Genomic DNA, 16,775 nt, shown 5'->3' with positions numbered 1-16,775 from the left:
CAAAGGGTCCCTGTGCTGTGGAAGACGTGCTGCCTCGTTCCTGTACCTAAGAGGCCGCGTACCAGTGGCTCCATGGACTACAGACCGGTGGCACTGATGTCTCACATCTTGAAGACCCTGGAGAGACTTTTCCTGGAGCAGCTCCAGCCCAGGGTCAGGCCCCACTTTGATCCCCTTCAGTTCACCTACCAGCCCCGACTTGGAGTTGAGGATGCCATCACATCCCTGCTCAGTTGCGTCTACACTTACCTGGACAAGCCAGTGAGCACTGTGAGGGTCATGTTTTTTAACTTCCCCAGTGTTTTCAACACCATCTGGCCAGCCAGGGTTGCCAGGTCTGCGGTTTTCCTGCTGAATTGGGCTACTGTTTAAGTGTTGCCGCTGGTGGAAATTTTTGTCCGCTGGTTGGGTAGACCTGTTTTGCATGCATATTACATGAATAATAGGCTATCTATAAATAGAAATCCTTTTAATATTATTTTAGATTAAATAATTTATTTATACCCAAATCCTACCAAACGGACTTCAGATCATTCCGCACTACATATAATGGACATGGAACATGCATGCCCACATAACAAACCCTCACAATCTACTTTGCTACACAGTTAGCAAACTTAAACTGTACACAGTCCATATCTGTTCGGTTCACTGTGTGCTGTCAGCTAAAAATACTGGAAGAAATACACAAGGGACTGGTAAAGTGAAAACGGACGTGTGGCTGGAGATAATACAAAATCTTTTTGTCGGTGCTGTATAACCAAGATCGCAGAGTAGCATGTGTCTGCAGAGCCGGAGGCTGCAGATTCAGGACCGCAATTCTGGGACCGCATTTCTAGGACCCTGGCTGTTTGCGACAGCACCATCTAGTGCATTGGATAGCCAAAGACCGCATTGTATCAACAACATGGCTGACGACCGTAGTGTGAGTATTGAATGTTAATCAAATTATGTGTTAAATATCATAAAACAATTCTGTTGTCTTGAATTTGACAGTGAAATAGTATATAGTTTTGAAGTACATGTACTTTCCTTGTGTGTCTTTAATTCCTGCTTCATTACACTTACACTTTTTTCCATTATATTCATATTATAATTTTAGCTACTAGTTGCTATGCAGATTCTGATAAATAAAACAACCTAAAATGGCAGTAATGCAATAATAATCACAATCCAGTCGCATATTGAAATGGCCTGTTCTCCCTCGTTCTTGCACTTTTTTCTATTTCTATCTTAGTTTGTGTACTTGGCTTAGGAATCAAACTGTGGTTGGTTCAAGTCCAGCTCAGACCTGTCTGTATGAAGGCTGTACTGTTAGTTCACCTCCTGGGCACTAAGGTTTTTCTTACATGACACCAAACTCCCAACTGGCTACCTCACATACACACATAAGGCTGTAACACAAGGTTATGATCCAGACGCAGTGTTGTGGGCATCTGGCAAGTTAACCCCATGTACCTTGCTTGTGGTTGTCTTTGATATTACAAGTATTCAACAGAGGCATCACTGTACAGGGACCGCAATTCCTCGGCCCACTAACACAATCTTTATTATTCAGAATGACTCGCTTTACGGTACAATTAGGTTCCAACATTTTTACATAACAAAGAAATAAGAAATTAGTCCACAAAAGTAAGGCTGAATCTTTGCTTAAGCTTAATGACAATTGAGAACCCCCGTGAATGAGCTGGAAAGTGCATTGTCACATAGTTTTACATGTAAAATAAATATTTTCAAACTTATAATTCAGAGTACAAGGTTGCTTTTAAGTTTCTCTCATACATGTGATTTCTCTCAGTTGTTGTTGGTTTTTATCTTATGAATGGCATAAGGGCTGGAGTCTCGGTTTGGCCACATGTCTCCATTGGGCACATCCCTCGTCTGGTCCCCCTCACGCTCCACCATCTCTACTGTCAGAGTGGAGGGGCTGAACATGTCTGCTGTGCGGTACGACTGTGTGAGGCGGCGGAAGGACGACGTGTCTGAGATGTCATCGTCGAAGAGGTCCTCCATGAGCTCCTTGCGCTGTCTGCGAGACGCTTTCAGCTCGTCGTTCAGCTCAGAAACCAGATCTTTAACATCCCTGACTACTGTGGAACGCAGCCCGAACACGCAGAGCAGGAAAATCAGACCGGCACAGATACCAGAGACAAAGTACAGAGCCACTCGCTCAGGGAGACCTGGAAGAGAAACAAGACACAGCTAATTCAAAGTCAGGACAGTCACATATGTATTTCTTTTTACTGATTTCCTCCCCTCAGTTTTTCTATAAGCTGCTTCTGAGTAATTTGAGTCAATTTTGTAGAACTAAAACACCTGTATGGCCCTTTAAATATGATGTACAATAATGGTCACAACTGTACATGCAACCCTAGCCTGGGGTCTTCAGGCATCAGTGCACATACCCAATATTTTTTCAATGATCTCCAGAGAGTTGGTTAAGAGCACGTTTTGAGGCCTGTAGGTGGGGCCAGTGTACCATCCACCTGCAGGTGAGAGGGGGTCCGGGGCTCAGACGCCAGTCAAAGTCTGCTGCATGCAACAAAACCTGTGAATTCACTCAGTGTCACTCTCACCGTGTGTGTAGTCTGAGATCATGAAAGGATCTGTTGACCCTCGACCCACATCTTCCAGAAGGTACCGAGGCACTAAGGAGAAAATGATGAATTTTAAAGGCTACATGATTCAGCAAAACATACCAGTCACAAGCAAAGAGGTCTGGTTTTGTCACTCACCACAAGTGAAGGACACGCGCAGGTGTTTCCTGGTGCCGGAGAAGCAGGGGTCACCAAAGGTTTGGATATCAGCCAGCACAGAGCAGTTTGGTCTGCCATGACATCTGCGGGACACCTTCCTCAGAGCAGAAGGCGACAAACACTCTGGAAAAGATCAAATTTGGTCACATTAATAACTGCAATCAGTTTAATATAATTTCTTGGTCACAAAACTCAGTTCTGATTAGCAACATTACAATTATAATCTAGTCTTTTAAAGATAACTAGTGAGCAGATGAATGATAAACCCTAAACCATTATTCTCAAGTGGGACTGTAGGACTCATGTTTGCTCAACCGTAATGCAACTAGAAGACGCTTTAGTGCACAGTTTCAGACCCATGTCAGCATGCAATCCAGGCTCCTGAGGGCAGTAAGGACTGCCGTGCAGCAGGTGTCCAAACGTGGCCGAGTAGATGGCGAGGACAGTCTCATTTTTACACGACAGCCTCAGACGCTCGTTTTCACATACTAGCCTGGTGCGGTGGTGCTCTGAAAAACAGAGGACACATAATTACAGAAACAAGTGTGTTGATTAACATCTAGAGAAAAAAGCTGTAAGGAACATATTGTACCTTTAAGATCACAAATATGACATGTAATGTTATTGCTGAGCCTTCTTTAAACAATTGGTTTCATCTATTTGTGTAAACCACATGATATATAATATATTGTACTTTTTACCACATTACATTTAATGGACAACTTTAGTGATTAGTCTGTTCACAAATTATGATTTTTGCATATAGAAGAAGAGCTTAAAAACTACATAAAAGCCCTCCACAATTCTTTGGAAAATGATAGGCAATAATATAAAGTATATTGGATTAAAAATGCAAAATACACAATTTAATTCTTTAAATTTAACAACATAAGTTATTTAAATGTTGGCTTCCTGATCACTACTGTTCTGGCTATTCCAGATCCTGAGCAGCATACCTGGTCTGCACTTGAAGGCAACGAGGAGGTACTTGGTTGTGAGGGGACAGGGGTCCTGCCCAAACACTGGACTGAGGACTGGGATGTGACAGGACCGGCGATCCTGACACTCTGACAGCACTTTCTACAAGAGTGGTAAAAAAACCATTGGAGGAAACGTTAACCAACTTCACATTCATCATCTTATTGTATATATACCTCGATAGCAACCGGGGAAGTGCACTCTGAATCCTCCTCCACTGTTGTGTTTGCGTTCGCAGAGGGGCAGAGATACTGATTGGGGACACGTCGTCCATAGAAAGCTGACAGGACGGACACAGACGTCCTGGAGGGACACTGGACGATGAGCGTGTCTCCTTCACAAGCATGAGCCGTGTGGTTCTTCAGGATGGTGTGGAGGTATTCTAAAAGAGGACACAGGGTGGTGCTAAATACACTTTTATGTATCAAACATGATTGTGGCGTATCATTTTTATGTTACTAAGCGTACTGTATATAGGTAGGGATAAATAATATAGCACCTTACAGCAGCTAATCTAGAAAAATGAAATCACTTTCACCTCATTTCACCTCCTATTTAAAGAGTAGAATTAAAACAAGCGTTTTAGATTTGATTTGCTACTTACAAGGGCAATATTTCCCCCTGTTATCTAAGCAGACATTTTTGGTTGCAGCAGTTATTAATACTAAATAACTCATTATTTAGAGGCCCTTCTTACCCCTTATTTTCCATAATTTGCAAGTCAATAGTGTGAGTTATCCAAGACTTTTTTTTTAGTCCTTGCAGCTCGGCCCCCATTGTCGACTGGGTGGTGTCTGAGTCACTGGGTGTAGCTCTCCAAGACAATATTTGGAATATGACCACACATACAAGCATACAAGACAACAGAAAATAGACGCTGAAGTCAGGTCTTTACTCCCATGTGTGGGACTTGGCCCCCTGTGTTTATGCGTGTCTCTGTGTGTGTTTGTGTGTGTGTGCACCAAAGAGCCTGTTTGAAGCTTCACAGAGCAAATGAGAGGCAGTACCAGGCACTTGCTCACAATGAACTATTATTAGAGCCGTCAGAGGCTGCAGCCACACAAAAAATGGAAACTCTGCAGAGGTCAGATAGAGAGATACACTGTAATGCCCACAATAGAGGTGAGTGTGACCAAAGCAGCATTTGGCTTTGTCAGAAATATCACAGCGCCATCGCTCATATTTTATTGCCTGGAGACAAAACAACAAGTCATCTACAGTTTATGTAAAGTCCAGTCCCTTTAAAGGCCTAAGTTCAAGACCCTGATCACAGTCTTTAGCACGAGTTTCAGCAGCTGTTTGAAAAGCAGGATGTGCAGAAAAATTCAGGGGAGGCTTGATATCTCTCAAAAGCTTCATTAACAATCGTTAAAAGAGAGAAAAGGTCATTATTTTTGACTTATTTTGAGCAATTATGTAAAAAATAAAGCACTTACGGGAGAAATCAGGAGCAGAATGCGCAGTTTGTATCCTCACAGCCAAAAGAAGAGGTAAGAGGAGGCAGAAACTCCATGGCACTGTTATTGTGCACATCCTGCACAACGGACCACCGGGGTTTTGTTGTAACGAGCTGACTGCCCGGGAGCGAGCGGTCAGTAGGTCAATGATGCCATTGTGTTTACAAGGAACAGCCAACCTCCCCCGTTAGCAATAAAAAAAAAGTAATGGTCGCCTGCGTTGAACAGAGCTGACACCCACGCTCTGGTGCTGCTTGTGATAAGAGGATGCACCGTGTGTTGATGTGTGTACGTTAAATTTAGATTTCTACTGTGCAATGTGCAATTAAGTCAGACATTAACCCCCAATATGAAACAACAGCATCTTTATACTGGAGCCACATGCTGCAAAAACCTGTGATGCGACTCCCCTCTGATTGAGGCTTGAGGATAAGGACGATGTTGTTTCAAGAAGTGAGTTTTAAGAAATGCTTTGCGTCATTTAAGAGATTAACGGACACTTTCATGTCCGTGTGTCAAAAATGGAGCTCAGAGGCCACAGCCAGGAGGCAGTTAGCTTAGCTTAGCATTGAGATTCAAAGCAGTAGTTAGATATAGGTATATAGGTGCGTTTTTCACTTCTGTCTTGATGTACAACAGATGAACCACCCATCCAGCACCTCTCTAGAGTGTCAGTGGTTGCTGCTCTGAATGTCAGATTAAGAAGCTGGACAGAAGCTACAAGTCTCTCTACGTTAGCACTTACACAACATCTGGCAAGAACATCTGTAGTGACAAGACTCCAGGAAGTCACTGAAGTCTTTGTTGTTTAAGAAATAGTTACAGCTCATAAGTCGTCTAAAAAACAATTTTATTCCTTTTTATTTTCTTTTTAATAGATTTCTGTCTTTGTTTGTGTTACGTAATGTTTCATAGTACTAACATTTTGAATCACTTTCCAAATCAAAGCACGTTTTTTCAAGTTTCAAGATAGCCTGGCTAGCTGTTCGCTAAGCTATGCTAAGCTAGACTAATCACTTCCAACGCTAACTTTATCTTCACAGACACAAAGGAGGCATTCATCCTTAGTCTAAATCTCATCTCGCCAAGAAGCAAGCAGGTGTATATTCCCAAATGTCGGTCTATTGTTTTAAGGGATTGTTTGCAGATTTTTAACCGTATATAAATCTATCTGTGTTAGGCATGTAGTATTAAAAACACCTGCAGTCTCTGTGTCTCCAGAGTCACAGGGATTTATCTATGCTGATAAATCAGTTGCTTATGTGGCCAGCAGCACCATCACATACAGGCCGGTTCAGCTTGGACTTGGGGCCTCCACCTTTGCTTGTATTCCCTTCTATAAAACTACAGTCCGCACAGGTAGAATGACATTTGAAAATATTAGCACAGAGGATTTTTTGGACAACGATCAATTTTACAGTGTTTTGGCTGATTCAGAAAATATAAGCAGTGTCTATTTGAGCCTGAGTATTCCAACGAAGAAACTCAGAAAGTATTAGGGACTTTAAGCAGCGACGGATGTAGGGAAAGCTACGGGGATCGAAAAGGAAAAGTTTATTGCTTATTTGACAGCAGCATCAGGAACAAATCGTGCCACTACGGCAACCCGTTGGATGTTCACGGGCGCTGTAGCCGTCCCTCAGCCGTCACTGCTTAAAGTCCCTAATGCTAAGGCAACGGACACAATGCATCCTGGTACATTTAGGCTGAAACTGCTTTGTGAACAGGCGAACTCTTGATCAGGATAGCACACACTGAGGAATGTACTGCTACAATTGACTACATGTAGCCTTTAAATTCCCTGTAATGCTGTAGGAAGGAGTTCGACCGGAAATGTTGCCCTTTCAAAACAGACCTTTAAAAGAAAAAGCCACATTCAGTCCACTTCAGACTGTAGGGGCTCACGGGCAAAGTAGTATTTTGTTGACAGGATAAAATCTTTAACTTCTTGATCTTGTGTGGGGTCTGTGTGTTTTTGTGTGTGTGTGTGTGTGGTTGTAATGGCAAAATCAAGACTCATTCTTGGACTGGCTTGTCAACAGTGAGGGGTCCTGTTTCTGGAGATAAGGCTCGCGTTTCCAGGAGGTCACTTCCAGCTGCTGTGTGTGTCCAGTGGAGATATGTGTCTCTCTCCATGAGATCCAGCCTTCCTATCTTTTTTGTCTTTGGAAGAGGAAGCGAGGAAGGTCATTGGTGTTTCCACTACTGCCAGTTTTTTTCCCAGGAGTGGTGGTCGGGAAATCCCTTCTGTCAAATGTCCTTTCTGTTTGAAGCCAGTTGGTTTCATTTTAATGATAAATGCTGAGGTTATAACCTTGATTTCCCTTTTACGCATCTTCTCTTACTCAACCCTGTGCTGTTGTTATACCAACCAAACACTCATACGCAACACAGGGGAAGTAACTCCCCATTACTGAGAACATTAACAGTGATTGCAGCCACTTGTTGAATCTAAATGAGTGAATGTCTAAATGGCACTTCAGTCATTTATCACCAAAGCTCCAATGAACACTCCCTACATAGCAGCAGAGTGGGAGTGATAATGGAGACGGATCATTTAAAAGAAGAAGCCCACGTTTTCATCAGGCATGCTAGTAAGACTAACACTCCCACCTTATTCCATTCGCCTCCCAAAGGAAGAGTCATTAAAGTGCCTAATTAGTCCTTAAATGTCTTGGAGGATGGGTTGTACCATTTTCTGGAAAGGGAGATGAGTTTTTTTATATACAACTTTCTCTCTTTCTGTTACATTTCCTGTGAAGCTTCAGTGTTATTCATCAAATTTCCAGGATTGGTTTGGGATCTCACCATGATGGGTCTGTTTAACATGGACCAGAGCCATGGAAAACTGAGAACAGGACGCACACCCGCGTATCTTCTGGTGTATTTGCTTTATACATTCCTCGTGATACCTTGCATAATCCTGTCTGCGATGGTGGTTAGATTTCTTTGGGGAAGTCTGCACCACCGCATGGGGATTTCATCATGAAATTTCCCCTCGTCTATTTACTGTAAGTGATACAATATCACAAGAAACAGCAATGCTGACCCATGGGATGCGTGGTCTGGAGATTAAACTTTTTCTTTCATTTTCATTTATGTAATCACTTCATTACTTATTCCAGCCTACATGAAGCTTAATGCCTTTAACTTTTAAGTATGAATATATATTTTAAATCCTTTGTAATAATTTTGAACAACTAGGCTAATTAAAAACAAGCTAGCAAATGAAAGTAACCTTCATCGTCACCATTTAACCTCCTTCCTTCTTTTAGCATGATTCACTGCATTGCCAAAAATTCCCTTGAATGTCTTGGCTGTTAGAAAGACTAGTAACTTACCCCGACTTGACCTCTTCAGTTGGCACAGTAGATACACGATACTGCATTCAAACCTGTACTGAAGTCAAAACTATTAAATGTAGTGTTTAAAAAGTACTCAAACTAAGTTATCTCCATGTTATATTTTTCTCTTTTAGTGGATTTTTGACTTATTCATTAACCGCAAATCAGCATTGTAATGATGAAGCCATTTTTACCTTGTTAAAAGTCAAGGCCAGAGTAGAATTTATTTTCATTCTCTCCATATTGTTAAGGTTGGTCTAGTGTCAGGACCACAGTAGCTGGAGAACAACAAGGATAGCAGTTCAAAAAGGTGTTTAGTTTTTGTGCAGGCAAAAGATTATTCAACAAAAGTAAAAAGTCCAAAAAAGGGCAAAACAAAAATGAGCCAGGTGGTGGTGGCTGGAGGCTGGCTCACCACTGAAGGCGGTGAGGAAAGAGGGCAGGTGATCTGAAGTTTGGCGTGGTAGCAGGGCGCACACACTGAAAAAACACAAAAGGAAAAAACTGTTAGCAACAGCAATAGTTAGGCCAAAAGCTAAAGCTCAAGGTAGCAGGAAGAAAACACTTCTGGCAAACTGGCAAAAACACTGAAAAGCTCTAGAGTCAAAAATACCTGCGTCAGCACTACCGAACGGGACGGAATTATCTGGCAGAGTGGTGGAGTCTTGACCAGTCTTTTATGGAGTAGGTGATTGCTGGATGATTGAGAACAGGTGTGCCTCTGCTGCAGCTCCAGAGAATGAATCAGCCACGCCTCCTGCCACACACACTGGGGGAAATGGTAACAAAAAGAGGAGGGGGAAGAGGAGAGAAAAACAGAGCCACAAGAAAAAACAGAAACACAATAAAACTTCAGACCCTGACACATATACAGTGCTCAGTATGTACATAAACATATTTGGTGATGTATCATAAAAGTAAAAAAAATAAATAAATAAAACAAGTACAAAAGATATTTAAAACAGTATTATTAAGTAGTTCACCTCAAAAAAATGATGGGAAGAATCCTAGTGTGCTCATAACAGGCAGTTTCAATATTAATCACACCACCAGTCTAAAGCAAAACGTGCACGAGGTGTTTAAGTGTGTTAACATGCTAACTTACCTGATAACACAAAATACAGCTGAAGCTGGCAGAATGTCATTATTGTTCAAAATATTTGAAACATAAATCAAAGTGTTTTAGAAAACAAAATGACAGGATATTGGTGTATTTAATCAAAAGTAAAGGATCCAAATTCAAACAATTTCATGTTAATCCATCCAATTATTGTAAAGGTATTTAAAGCAGGTCTGACCAAGTTACATATCCACCCTTAGAGTCACTTTGCAATCTTGTATAAAGATATATGTAACTCTGAATAATCAATAAAAAACACTGTGTGTACACTGAGCAATAGAATTATAAATTACATTTAAATGCATATATATTATAAGTATATAAATATAAACTAATAAATGTTGTGGAAAAGTACAATATTACCAGATGAGGTATAAAGTATACAGTAAATTCTCAAATTAAGGCTTTAAAGAATCACAGTCAAGTACTTTTATTTCTTTATGCAGCTATAATGTACATTTTAAAATAAGTCAGTCAACATATTATTTCAAAAACCTATTACTTCATCATAACAGCAAAAATAAACCCATGAATCAGTATCAAAGTACAATGTAATGACTTTTGATTTCTATGTTTCGCTATTTCTCGCATTCCTGTATCCAAAGACAGCACAAAACACATTATTGAGTCAACCAGATGTGTGACTAAAAGCTCTCTTCTTTAAAATTAGATTATGTGTCCCTTCTGTTTCTCCCTGAGCACACAGTGGATGCTTTGTACAGTCCTGTGAACAGTGTGCTTAATCTATTAGTCCTTTCATATCTGACAGTGTTGGAATGTGAGTGCTTGAAAAGAATGGTCTGAATTAGCGTGAGTCACATGGGTTTATCAGTTCCTGCGTATTGCAAAATGCAAATGATACTATTTTGAGATCTCTCCTCATAGAGTTCGGCTCTGGGTGTATGTAAGTGTGTACCCCGCCCATCTCCCTGGATCCTCCCCTCTCCTCTGGCTTGTAGAGTATGTTCAGAGCGATAGCCTCCAAGGAGCCCTCAGACACAACACAGCCACTTGTGAGGCGCTACACTTTAGACCACAAAGACACTTACCACCAGAGCAGCGTTTAAACAAGGGCACTTTTTGTCTTCAGCTTTCAGATCTGTGGATTTTTTTCTGGTTTGTCAAAGAACCAAAAGTTTAGGAGAAGTTTTGACTGGAGCAAGTACCTTGAATTTTTAAAAAAAACGTGAATTAAACTTTTTGGGGGACAACATGGCACTTCGGCAGACCTCTGACAAGGAGCCAAGCATCGAGTTATTCATAAAGGTCGGTGATTTATGTTCAATTTCACAAATTAAGTGAGAGAAGTAGACTGGAATGTGTGAAGAAAAGCAAATTACACCAACATTTATTGTTGTAACAGGCAAAAAAAGAAGAATTCACACAGGGATTTGCTGCTTGCTTAAGGGCAGAGGTGTACCTCATGTTTCTGTATGAGCATCAGTCAGAGGTCAACTCTTTCCATGGTTGCCCTCTATAGATACCCTGTGCCACCGATGCTGAAGTGTTTGTATCCCTGCTGAGGGTCACAGCTCATGTTTATCAGTGAACTCTGTCCACAGACAGACACACACAGTCCAGCTTATCAGACGGAGTGAGGAGCATGCAGGGTGAAAGGCCCCAGTCTGAACCAGGCACACCCACTTGACTTGCGCACATATTCAGATACAGTCATCCATATCAAGACGTCATGTACATGACAAGTAATTTCTCAAATCAAGTTGTTTCATAATGTCTGAACTGTAAGTAAATAAGGATCTTTTCATTTTCCAAAAGTTATGCTTGTGTGTTTTTGTTAATGGAATCAGCGAAGGGACACAGTGTCTCCTGATGTGTAAAGGTCAGCTGAACTTAGACAAAACAATATCAAGTAAACAGTATACTATCTCTCCATGGAAAATAAAGATATGACATTTATTCACTGAAAGGAATAGTTAAGTGTTTAATGGCAAATGTGCACTTTCTTGCTGAAAGATAAAATATCCATACCCTTTTTTCTTGTCTGTACAGAGAAATAGAAGCTACAGCAAGCAGACATTAGCTTAGCTGAGCATAAAAACTGGAAACAGAGGGGAAACTGCTAGCATAGCTATGTTCAAAAGTAACAAAATTGAACACCTCTAAAGCAAGGTTATTAGCTTGTTATGTCTTGTTTATTTAATCTGTAAAAAAAAATTTAAATGGGGAATCATGTTCTGGATATTTGTCAGGAATGGACTTTTGAAAAACACTGCTCCCATCCAGAAAATAGTCTGGCACATAACAGCCATTAAACAGCGATAGTGTCATATTTATATTTTTCACTTTAAAACTAAACAAACAGGATGTAACTTGTTAAAAACTTTGCATTTTAGGAGCTTTTAGGTAGATTATTTTGGATATAGTAGGCTAGCTGTTTCCCCTCACATTCCGTCTTAATATTAAGCTAGGCTAACCTGCGGCTGGCTATAGCTTGATTTTTTTTTTTGCAAAGACATGGAAATGGTATGGTTTAGGCTAACTGTATAGCCAGACAGCAAACAAACATGTTTTTCTAGAAGATTTAAACTATTAGTTGAATAATTAGCTTAAAGCTGAAGCTCATTAAAACACAGGCTAGGCTTCAAGCTGATTGGTGTTGACATGCTGTGAGCTAGCTTGAGCAGGAGAGTTAGCATCTGTTTTCCGCTACAACACAATGCCTGTGTTTCCTCTCTATGAAGGAAACAGCCTTTAAATATCCCAGACACACCTACATCACATCTAAAAAATTACCTGTTTTTTTTCAGCAGAAAGGAGAAGAGATATTACTGTGACCTTTACAATGGTGTTACTTTTCTGTGTTTTTCAGGCCGGACATGATGGTGAAAACGTGGGTAACTGCCCCTTCTGTCAAAGGCTGTTCATGGTTTTGTGGCTGAAAGGAGTCAAGTTTACCGTGACTACTGTTGACATGAGGAAGTAAGCAACCCCTCCTCTGGCATAAACACTTCCTGAGCATCTGGTCATGGGGACTTTCACACACAAGAACCCTATTAAGTAGCAAACAAGAGCAAAATTGAGAAGTTTCTCTCAGCAATTCTCACTTATCAATAGGTGTGTTTCTCACTCTGTGTTACACTGGGTGGAGGGAGGAGCCCATACAGCCAGAGTGTACAAAGAGCTCTCTGTCACTTTTAGACAAACACCTTCTTTAATTAAGGATTTATTGTGTGAATTTCTCAGGGTCATTACCGGAGAGCAAATAAGATCAGGAAACTTTGAAAGGATGCTGATAATTGAGTGATTCAGAACACACACACAAAACAGGGGACCACTCCCAGCGCTGTGTTTTTATAACTAAACCAACAGCCGACAGTGAAATCATTAATACACAGTTGATTCTGACAACCTGAATAACCAAAACGCTATCAGTTTTTTGAGCTTGATACAAGTCTGAATGAATAATAACTCACCTCTATCCCTCCATCTTTCTACGTTTCTACTCCCCAGGAAGCCGGCTGAGCTCAAAGACCTGGCCCCCGGCACAAACCCTCCTTTCCTCCTCTACAACGGCACACTCAAAACAGACTTCATTAAAATCGAGGAGTTTCTTGAACAAACACTGGCCCCACCCAGGTACACTTAGTCATTGAACAAATATTAATGAAGTGGGATTCTGATGAAGTCTAATCAAACAAGTTTACTCCCAAGCGCCTCCTTTCTTCTCTCCCCTGCAGGTATCCTCACCTCAGCCCGCTGAACAAAGAGTCCTTTGACGTGGGTGCTGACATTTTTGCAAAGTTCTCTGCTTTCATCAAGAATAGTCCAAACAACACCGGTAAGTTTAGGGTGTTTGTAATTTACCAAACATGAAACCATTCATGTTTCTTATCAATAGAGGAAAGTGTTTACATTTATACTAAGTACTGTACTTACCAATGCACTTCAGTCGGCCATTTCCTTTTTATATTTATGTTGCTTAGCCTACTTCTACTCTACATTTCAGGGAGAAGTAAAGTTTTTACTGTTCTATATTTATTAGACATCTTAAAGTTATAATCTCTAAGATTTCAGTTTCGTTCTATTTGGCGACATCTAATGGCGATAAAAGGCAGTTGTGGCCGCATATGTCCGAGATAACCAGATGCCTACGGTTGCCTCCCTTTGTCACGGTTGTAACTCTTGATTTTCCTCGCTGATGGTCGCTTTACTTTTTAGAAGTTGTATCTATAGTCATCGATCTTTTCTTTGTTTGTTCAGCCATAGTAGATTACTGTTTACTCGCAACACTTGCAGAGACCGAGAAAAGCAGCCGCTTAGCTCCGCCTACCCTCTCTGGCAGACCAACCACTGCTGGGTGATGGAAACGCGTCACTAACTGGGCGCTACTTGTGATTTTTTCTGCAAATGTCGCCACAGACACCCAGGCCGTAATAATACTATATAGTGCAAATGCAAAGGCTTTCATCAGTGGGCCATAGGGTCAATCACCATTGTGTTACCTCATTCAGCGATAGATAGTGACTTAACGTCACTTAATATTTATTTACAAGAAAATCTTCGAGATTATACTGTATCTTTAAGTTACTAGACTTTATCTAATACAAAAAATATGCTCATAATAAATACAACAAAATATATGCTCACCCTATAAGTATCATGATTTTTTAGTCTAGACTGCCCAACGGGAGAGCTGGAGCCTATCCCAGATGTCATTGGGCGAGAGACGGGGTACACCCTGGACTGATCACCAGTCAATCACAGGGCTGACACATAGAGACTGTGACGACCTTTCACGCTCACACCTGCGGGAAATTTAGACTCACTAATGAACCTAACGAGCACCACTTCCGAACCAGGAACCTTTTAGCTGTGAGGCGACAGCGCTAACCACTGCACCATCGTGCAGCCCTACATCTGTGATATTAATTTAATCATTTAACATTATAATAGAAACACTCTTAATAGGCCAGCTATTCTGCAGAATGATTTCTCATATTTTGCTGATGAGTAACCAATAATTTCAACTGTTGATAATACAACAGTAACAGTGATTGCAGTAAAAGCTCATGATGCTCAAAATGGCTCATGTTATTATTATTGGATTATTGTTAATTGAACAATAATGAGAAAGCCACATTTTATGTAGGTGGTTGAAGCTGGTTTTCATTTATCTTCTTCTTTGAGTGGATAAACCGTTTGCAATCCACTGCATTTTTTAAGGTCTTATGTTTTGTATAAAATAAAGAGAATATAAAGTAGCCACAGTGTTTAACTAGTATTGTAGTGGACTGAACGTGACAACGTTTCAGTCTGTAATGTAAAATGCATAAAGTAGCATAAAATAGAAGCACTTGCGTAAAGTAAAAGTACCTCCATAATGTACTTAAAGGTATAATAAGTAGGATATTTCCTTGCATTTTGTCAACAACACATTCAAACTGGGCCCACTCTCATTCTCTCGTGCAAGAACACACCCACCCTGCCGAGCTAACACCGACAGCATCATGGTTACCTTTGCTCTAGCATGCTAACCACTGGTTATGTACCACATACCTCTGTGTTTCTGACTCTCTAACAGTCCACGAGAAAAACCTGCTGCGGGAGTTCAAGCGCCTGGACAACTACCTGAACTCCCCCCTCCCTGAGGAGATCGACCACAACTCCACAGAAGCTGTCTCCACCTCCAGCAGGAAATTCCTGGATGGCGACCGCCTCACCTTAGCTGACTGCAACCTGTTGCCCAAACTGCACGTCATCAGGGTGAGAGAGGGCTTTGCATGATGAGTCTGTTTGAGCAAAGTATCACCTCTTTGGACAGAAAGACTCGGCTATATAGGGATCTAGTGGCAGCGGTGGAAAGTATATAAGTGCTTGTACTCAAGTGCCCTTCTTATGTGCAGCTTCGAGACACTTAACCTACTTGAAGTTCCCACATGGTCTCATTTAAACAACTGTTCTGACTGATCTGAGGCACACAGAGGTTTAAATGTTGCATTGTTTTTCAAATAGGGCAAACATTTGAGGAAAAAAATGCAGCGGCCCCGGGGTCGACCCCCACGCTCAGCTCAGCACTTTGCCGTGTGTCATCCCCACTCTCTCTTCCCCTGTTTCCAACACTATCCACTGTCCTGTGTATAAACAAAGTCATAAAAGGCCAAAAAAATCATCTAAAAAAATATGATGCAGAATTTTAACATAGTTAAACAGCTGGTAAATTAATTATCTGACTGATGTGCCTTCTGTCTTTGGTGTACTCTCTGTTTTATAATTTGGATCTTCCTTTCCATGTATTTCAGGTTGCTGCCAAGAAGTACTGTGACTTTGAGATCCCCACACAGTTCACAGGCGTGTGGCGATACCTTCAGAACGCCGCTGAGAGAGAGGAGTTCAAAGAGACGTGTCCCGCTGACATCGAGATCGAGAAGGCTTACTTCAGTGTGGCCAAACAGAGGAATTAAACATTAGATTCTCTGTCCTGTTCTCACCCATTTCAACCATGCATGTAACCTGTAGAGGGCGCTACAACCCACAAGAACAAACTGTAGCGATGTATCAGACACTGATTAGCCTTAAAAACCTTCATCTGTTTATACAGTAAGACTTTAGTAAGCATGCTCAAGCAGACGTTTTATTGATTGTATGCTTTGTATCCAGTCACTCTCTCATAAATGGTGTCTTAATACCACACTGAAAAAGGCCAAATGTGCAATTAACTGTTTTTGTTTATAGTGTAAATATTTTATATTTTTCCATGCTTTTTTATGATCAAAACACCCTTAGATATGTATGATTGTGTTAGTGTGGGTAGCAAACAGTTTATTTTAATGCAAACATGAAAAACACTTCTGTATCCGACCCTTTACTACACATTGTCTCACTGTCACACTAATTAAAAATACCAAATTTACTTTCATAATCCTGATTCTGTGTGGTTTATGTCTATAATTCTTGGTGGGAAAATATGACAGAATAATACAGAATTTAATGGCGCTTCTTTAGGTGTCTATAAATTATCTTCTAAAAATCTCTACATTGAAAAACAAAGAAACGATGTCAAAATGAGGCATTTCTAATATTCAAGTTTATTTTCAGCCACAAAAAAAGACCATTTTACAGATTCAAAAATATATTTTCTGTTAATTCAGTTCAGATTATG

The 16,775-nt window shown here is 40.8% G+C and overlaps 2 protein-coding genes across 2 annotated transcripts; one reads left to right on the top strand and one right to left on the bottom strand.

The window, feature by feature from the left end:
* Window positions 1–1,509: 1,509 nt before the first annotated feature.
* Window positions 1,510–5,267, bottom strand: LOC138598208 (protein eva-1 homolog C). The gene is made up of 8 exons (XM_069669936.1): window positions 5,171–5,267; window positions 3,911–4,116; window positions 3,713–3,836; window positions 3,113–3,265; window positions 2,736–2,879; window positions 2,577–2,648; window positions 2,406–2,486; window positions 1,510–2,180 (listed from the first exon to the last, which is right to left on the bottom strand). The coding sequence occupies exons 1-8, from the start codon at window positions 5,265–5,267 to the stop codon at window positions 1,795–1,797; spliced, it is 1,263 nt and encodes a 420-aa protein (XP_069526037.1). The 3' UTR covers window positions 1,510–1,794.
* Window positions 5,268–10,654: 5,387 nt separating this feature from the next.
* Window positions 10,655–16,535, top strand: clic2 (chloride intracellular channel 2). Its single transcript, XM_069669937.1, has 6 exons — window positions 10,655–10,921; window positions 12,486–12,595; window positions 13,127–13,252; window positions 13,354–13,454; window positions 15,198–15,379; window positions 15,916–16,535. Exons 1-6 carry the CDS (start codon window positions 10,868–10,870, stop codon window positions 16,075–16,077), a joined length of 735 nt encoding a protein of 244 aa, XP_069526038.1. The 5' UTR covers window positions 10,655–10,867; the 3' UTR covers window positions 16,078–16,535.
* Window positions 16,536–16,775: the final 240 nt, after the last annotated feature.

Source organism: Semicossyphus pulcher, unplaced genomic scaffold (genome assembly GCF_022749685.1).
Source record: "Semicossyphus pulcher isolate SPU_LCO1_2020_fin unplaced genomic scaffold, fSemPul1.0.p SCAF_2, whole genome shotgun sequence".
Taxonomy (NCBI): domain Eukaryota; kingdom Metazoa; phylum Chordata; class Actinopteri; order Labriformes; family Labridae; genus Semicossyphus; species Semicossyphus pulcher.
Note: the sequence above shows the minus strand (reverse complement) of the source record. Positions and strands in the feature narration are given on the sequence as shown.

Bases quoted from the DNA above. Each gene is read 5' to 3' on its own strand.
- LOC138598208 (XM_069669936.1), bottom strand. From the start codon at position 5,267: ATGTGCACAATAACAGTGCCATGGAGTTTCTGCCTCCTCTTACCTCTT. The intron at 4,117-5,170 runs GTAAGTGCTTTA...GTCCTCTTTTAG, and splicing joins TTCTGCTCCTGATTTCTCCC to AATACCTCCACACCATCCTG. The intron at 2,649-2,735 runs GTGAGTGACAAA...TTTTCTCCTTAG, and splicing joins GCGCGTGTCCTTCACTTGTG to TGCCTCGGTACCTTCTGGAA.
- clic2 (XM_069669937.1), top strand. From the start codon at position 10,868: ATGGCACTTCGGCAGACCTCTGACAAGGAGCCAAGCATCGAGTTATTC. The intron at 10,922-12,485 runs GTCGGTGATTTA...TGTGTTTTTCAG, and splicing joins GCATCGAGTTATTCATAAAG to GCCGGACATGATGGTGAAAA. The intron at 13,455-15,197 runs GTAAGTTTAGGG...ACTCTCTAACAG, and splicing joins GAATAGTCCAAACAACACCG to TCCACGAGAAAAACCTGCTG.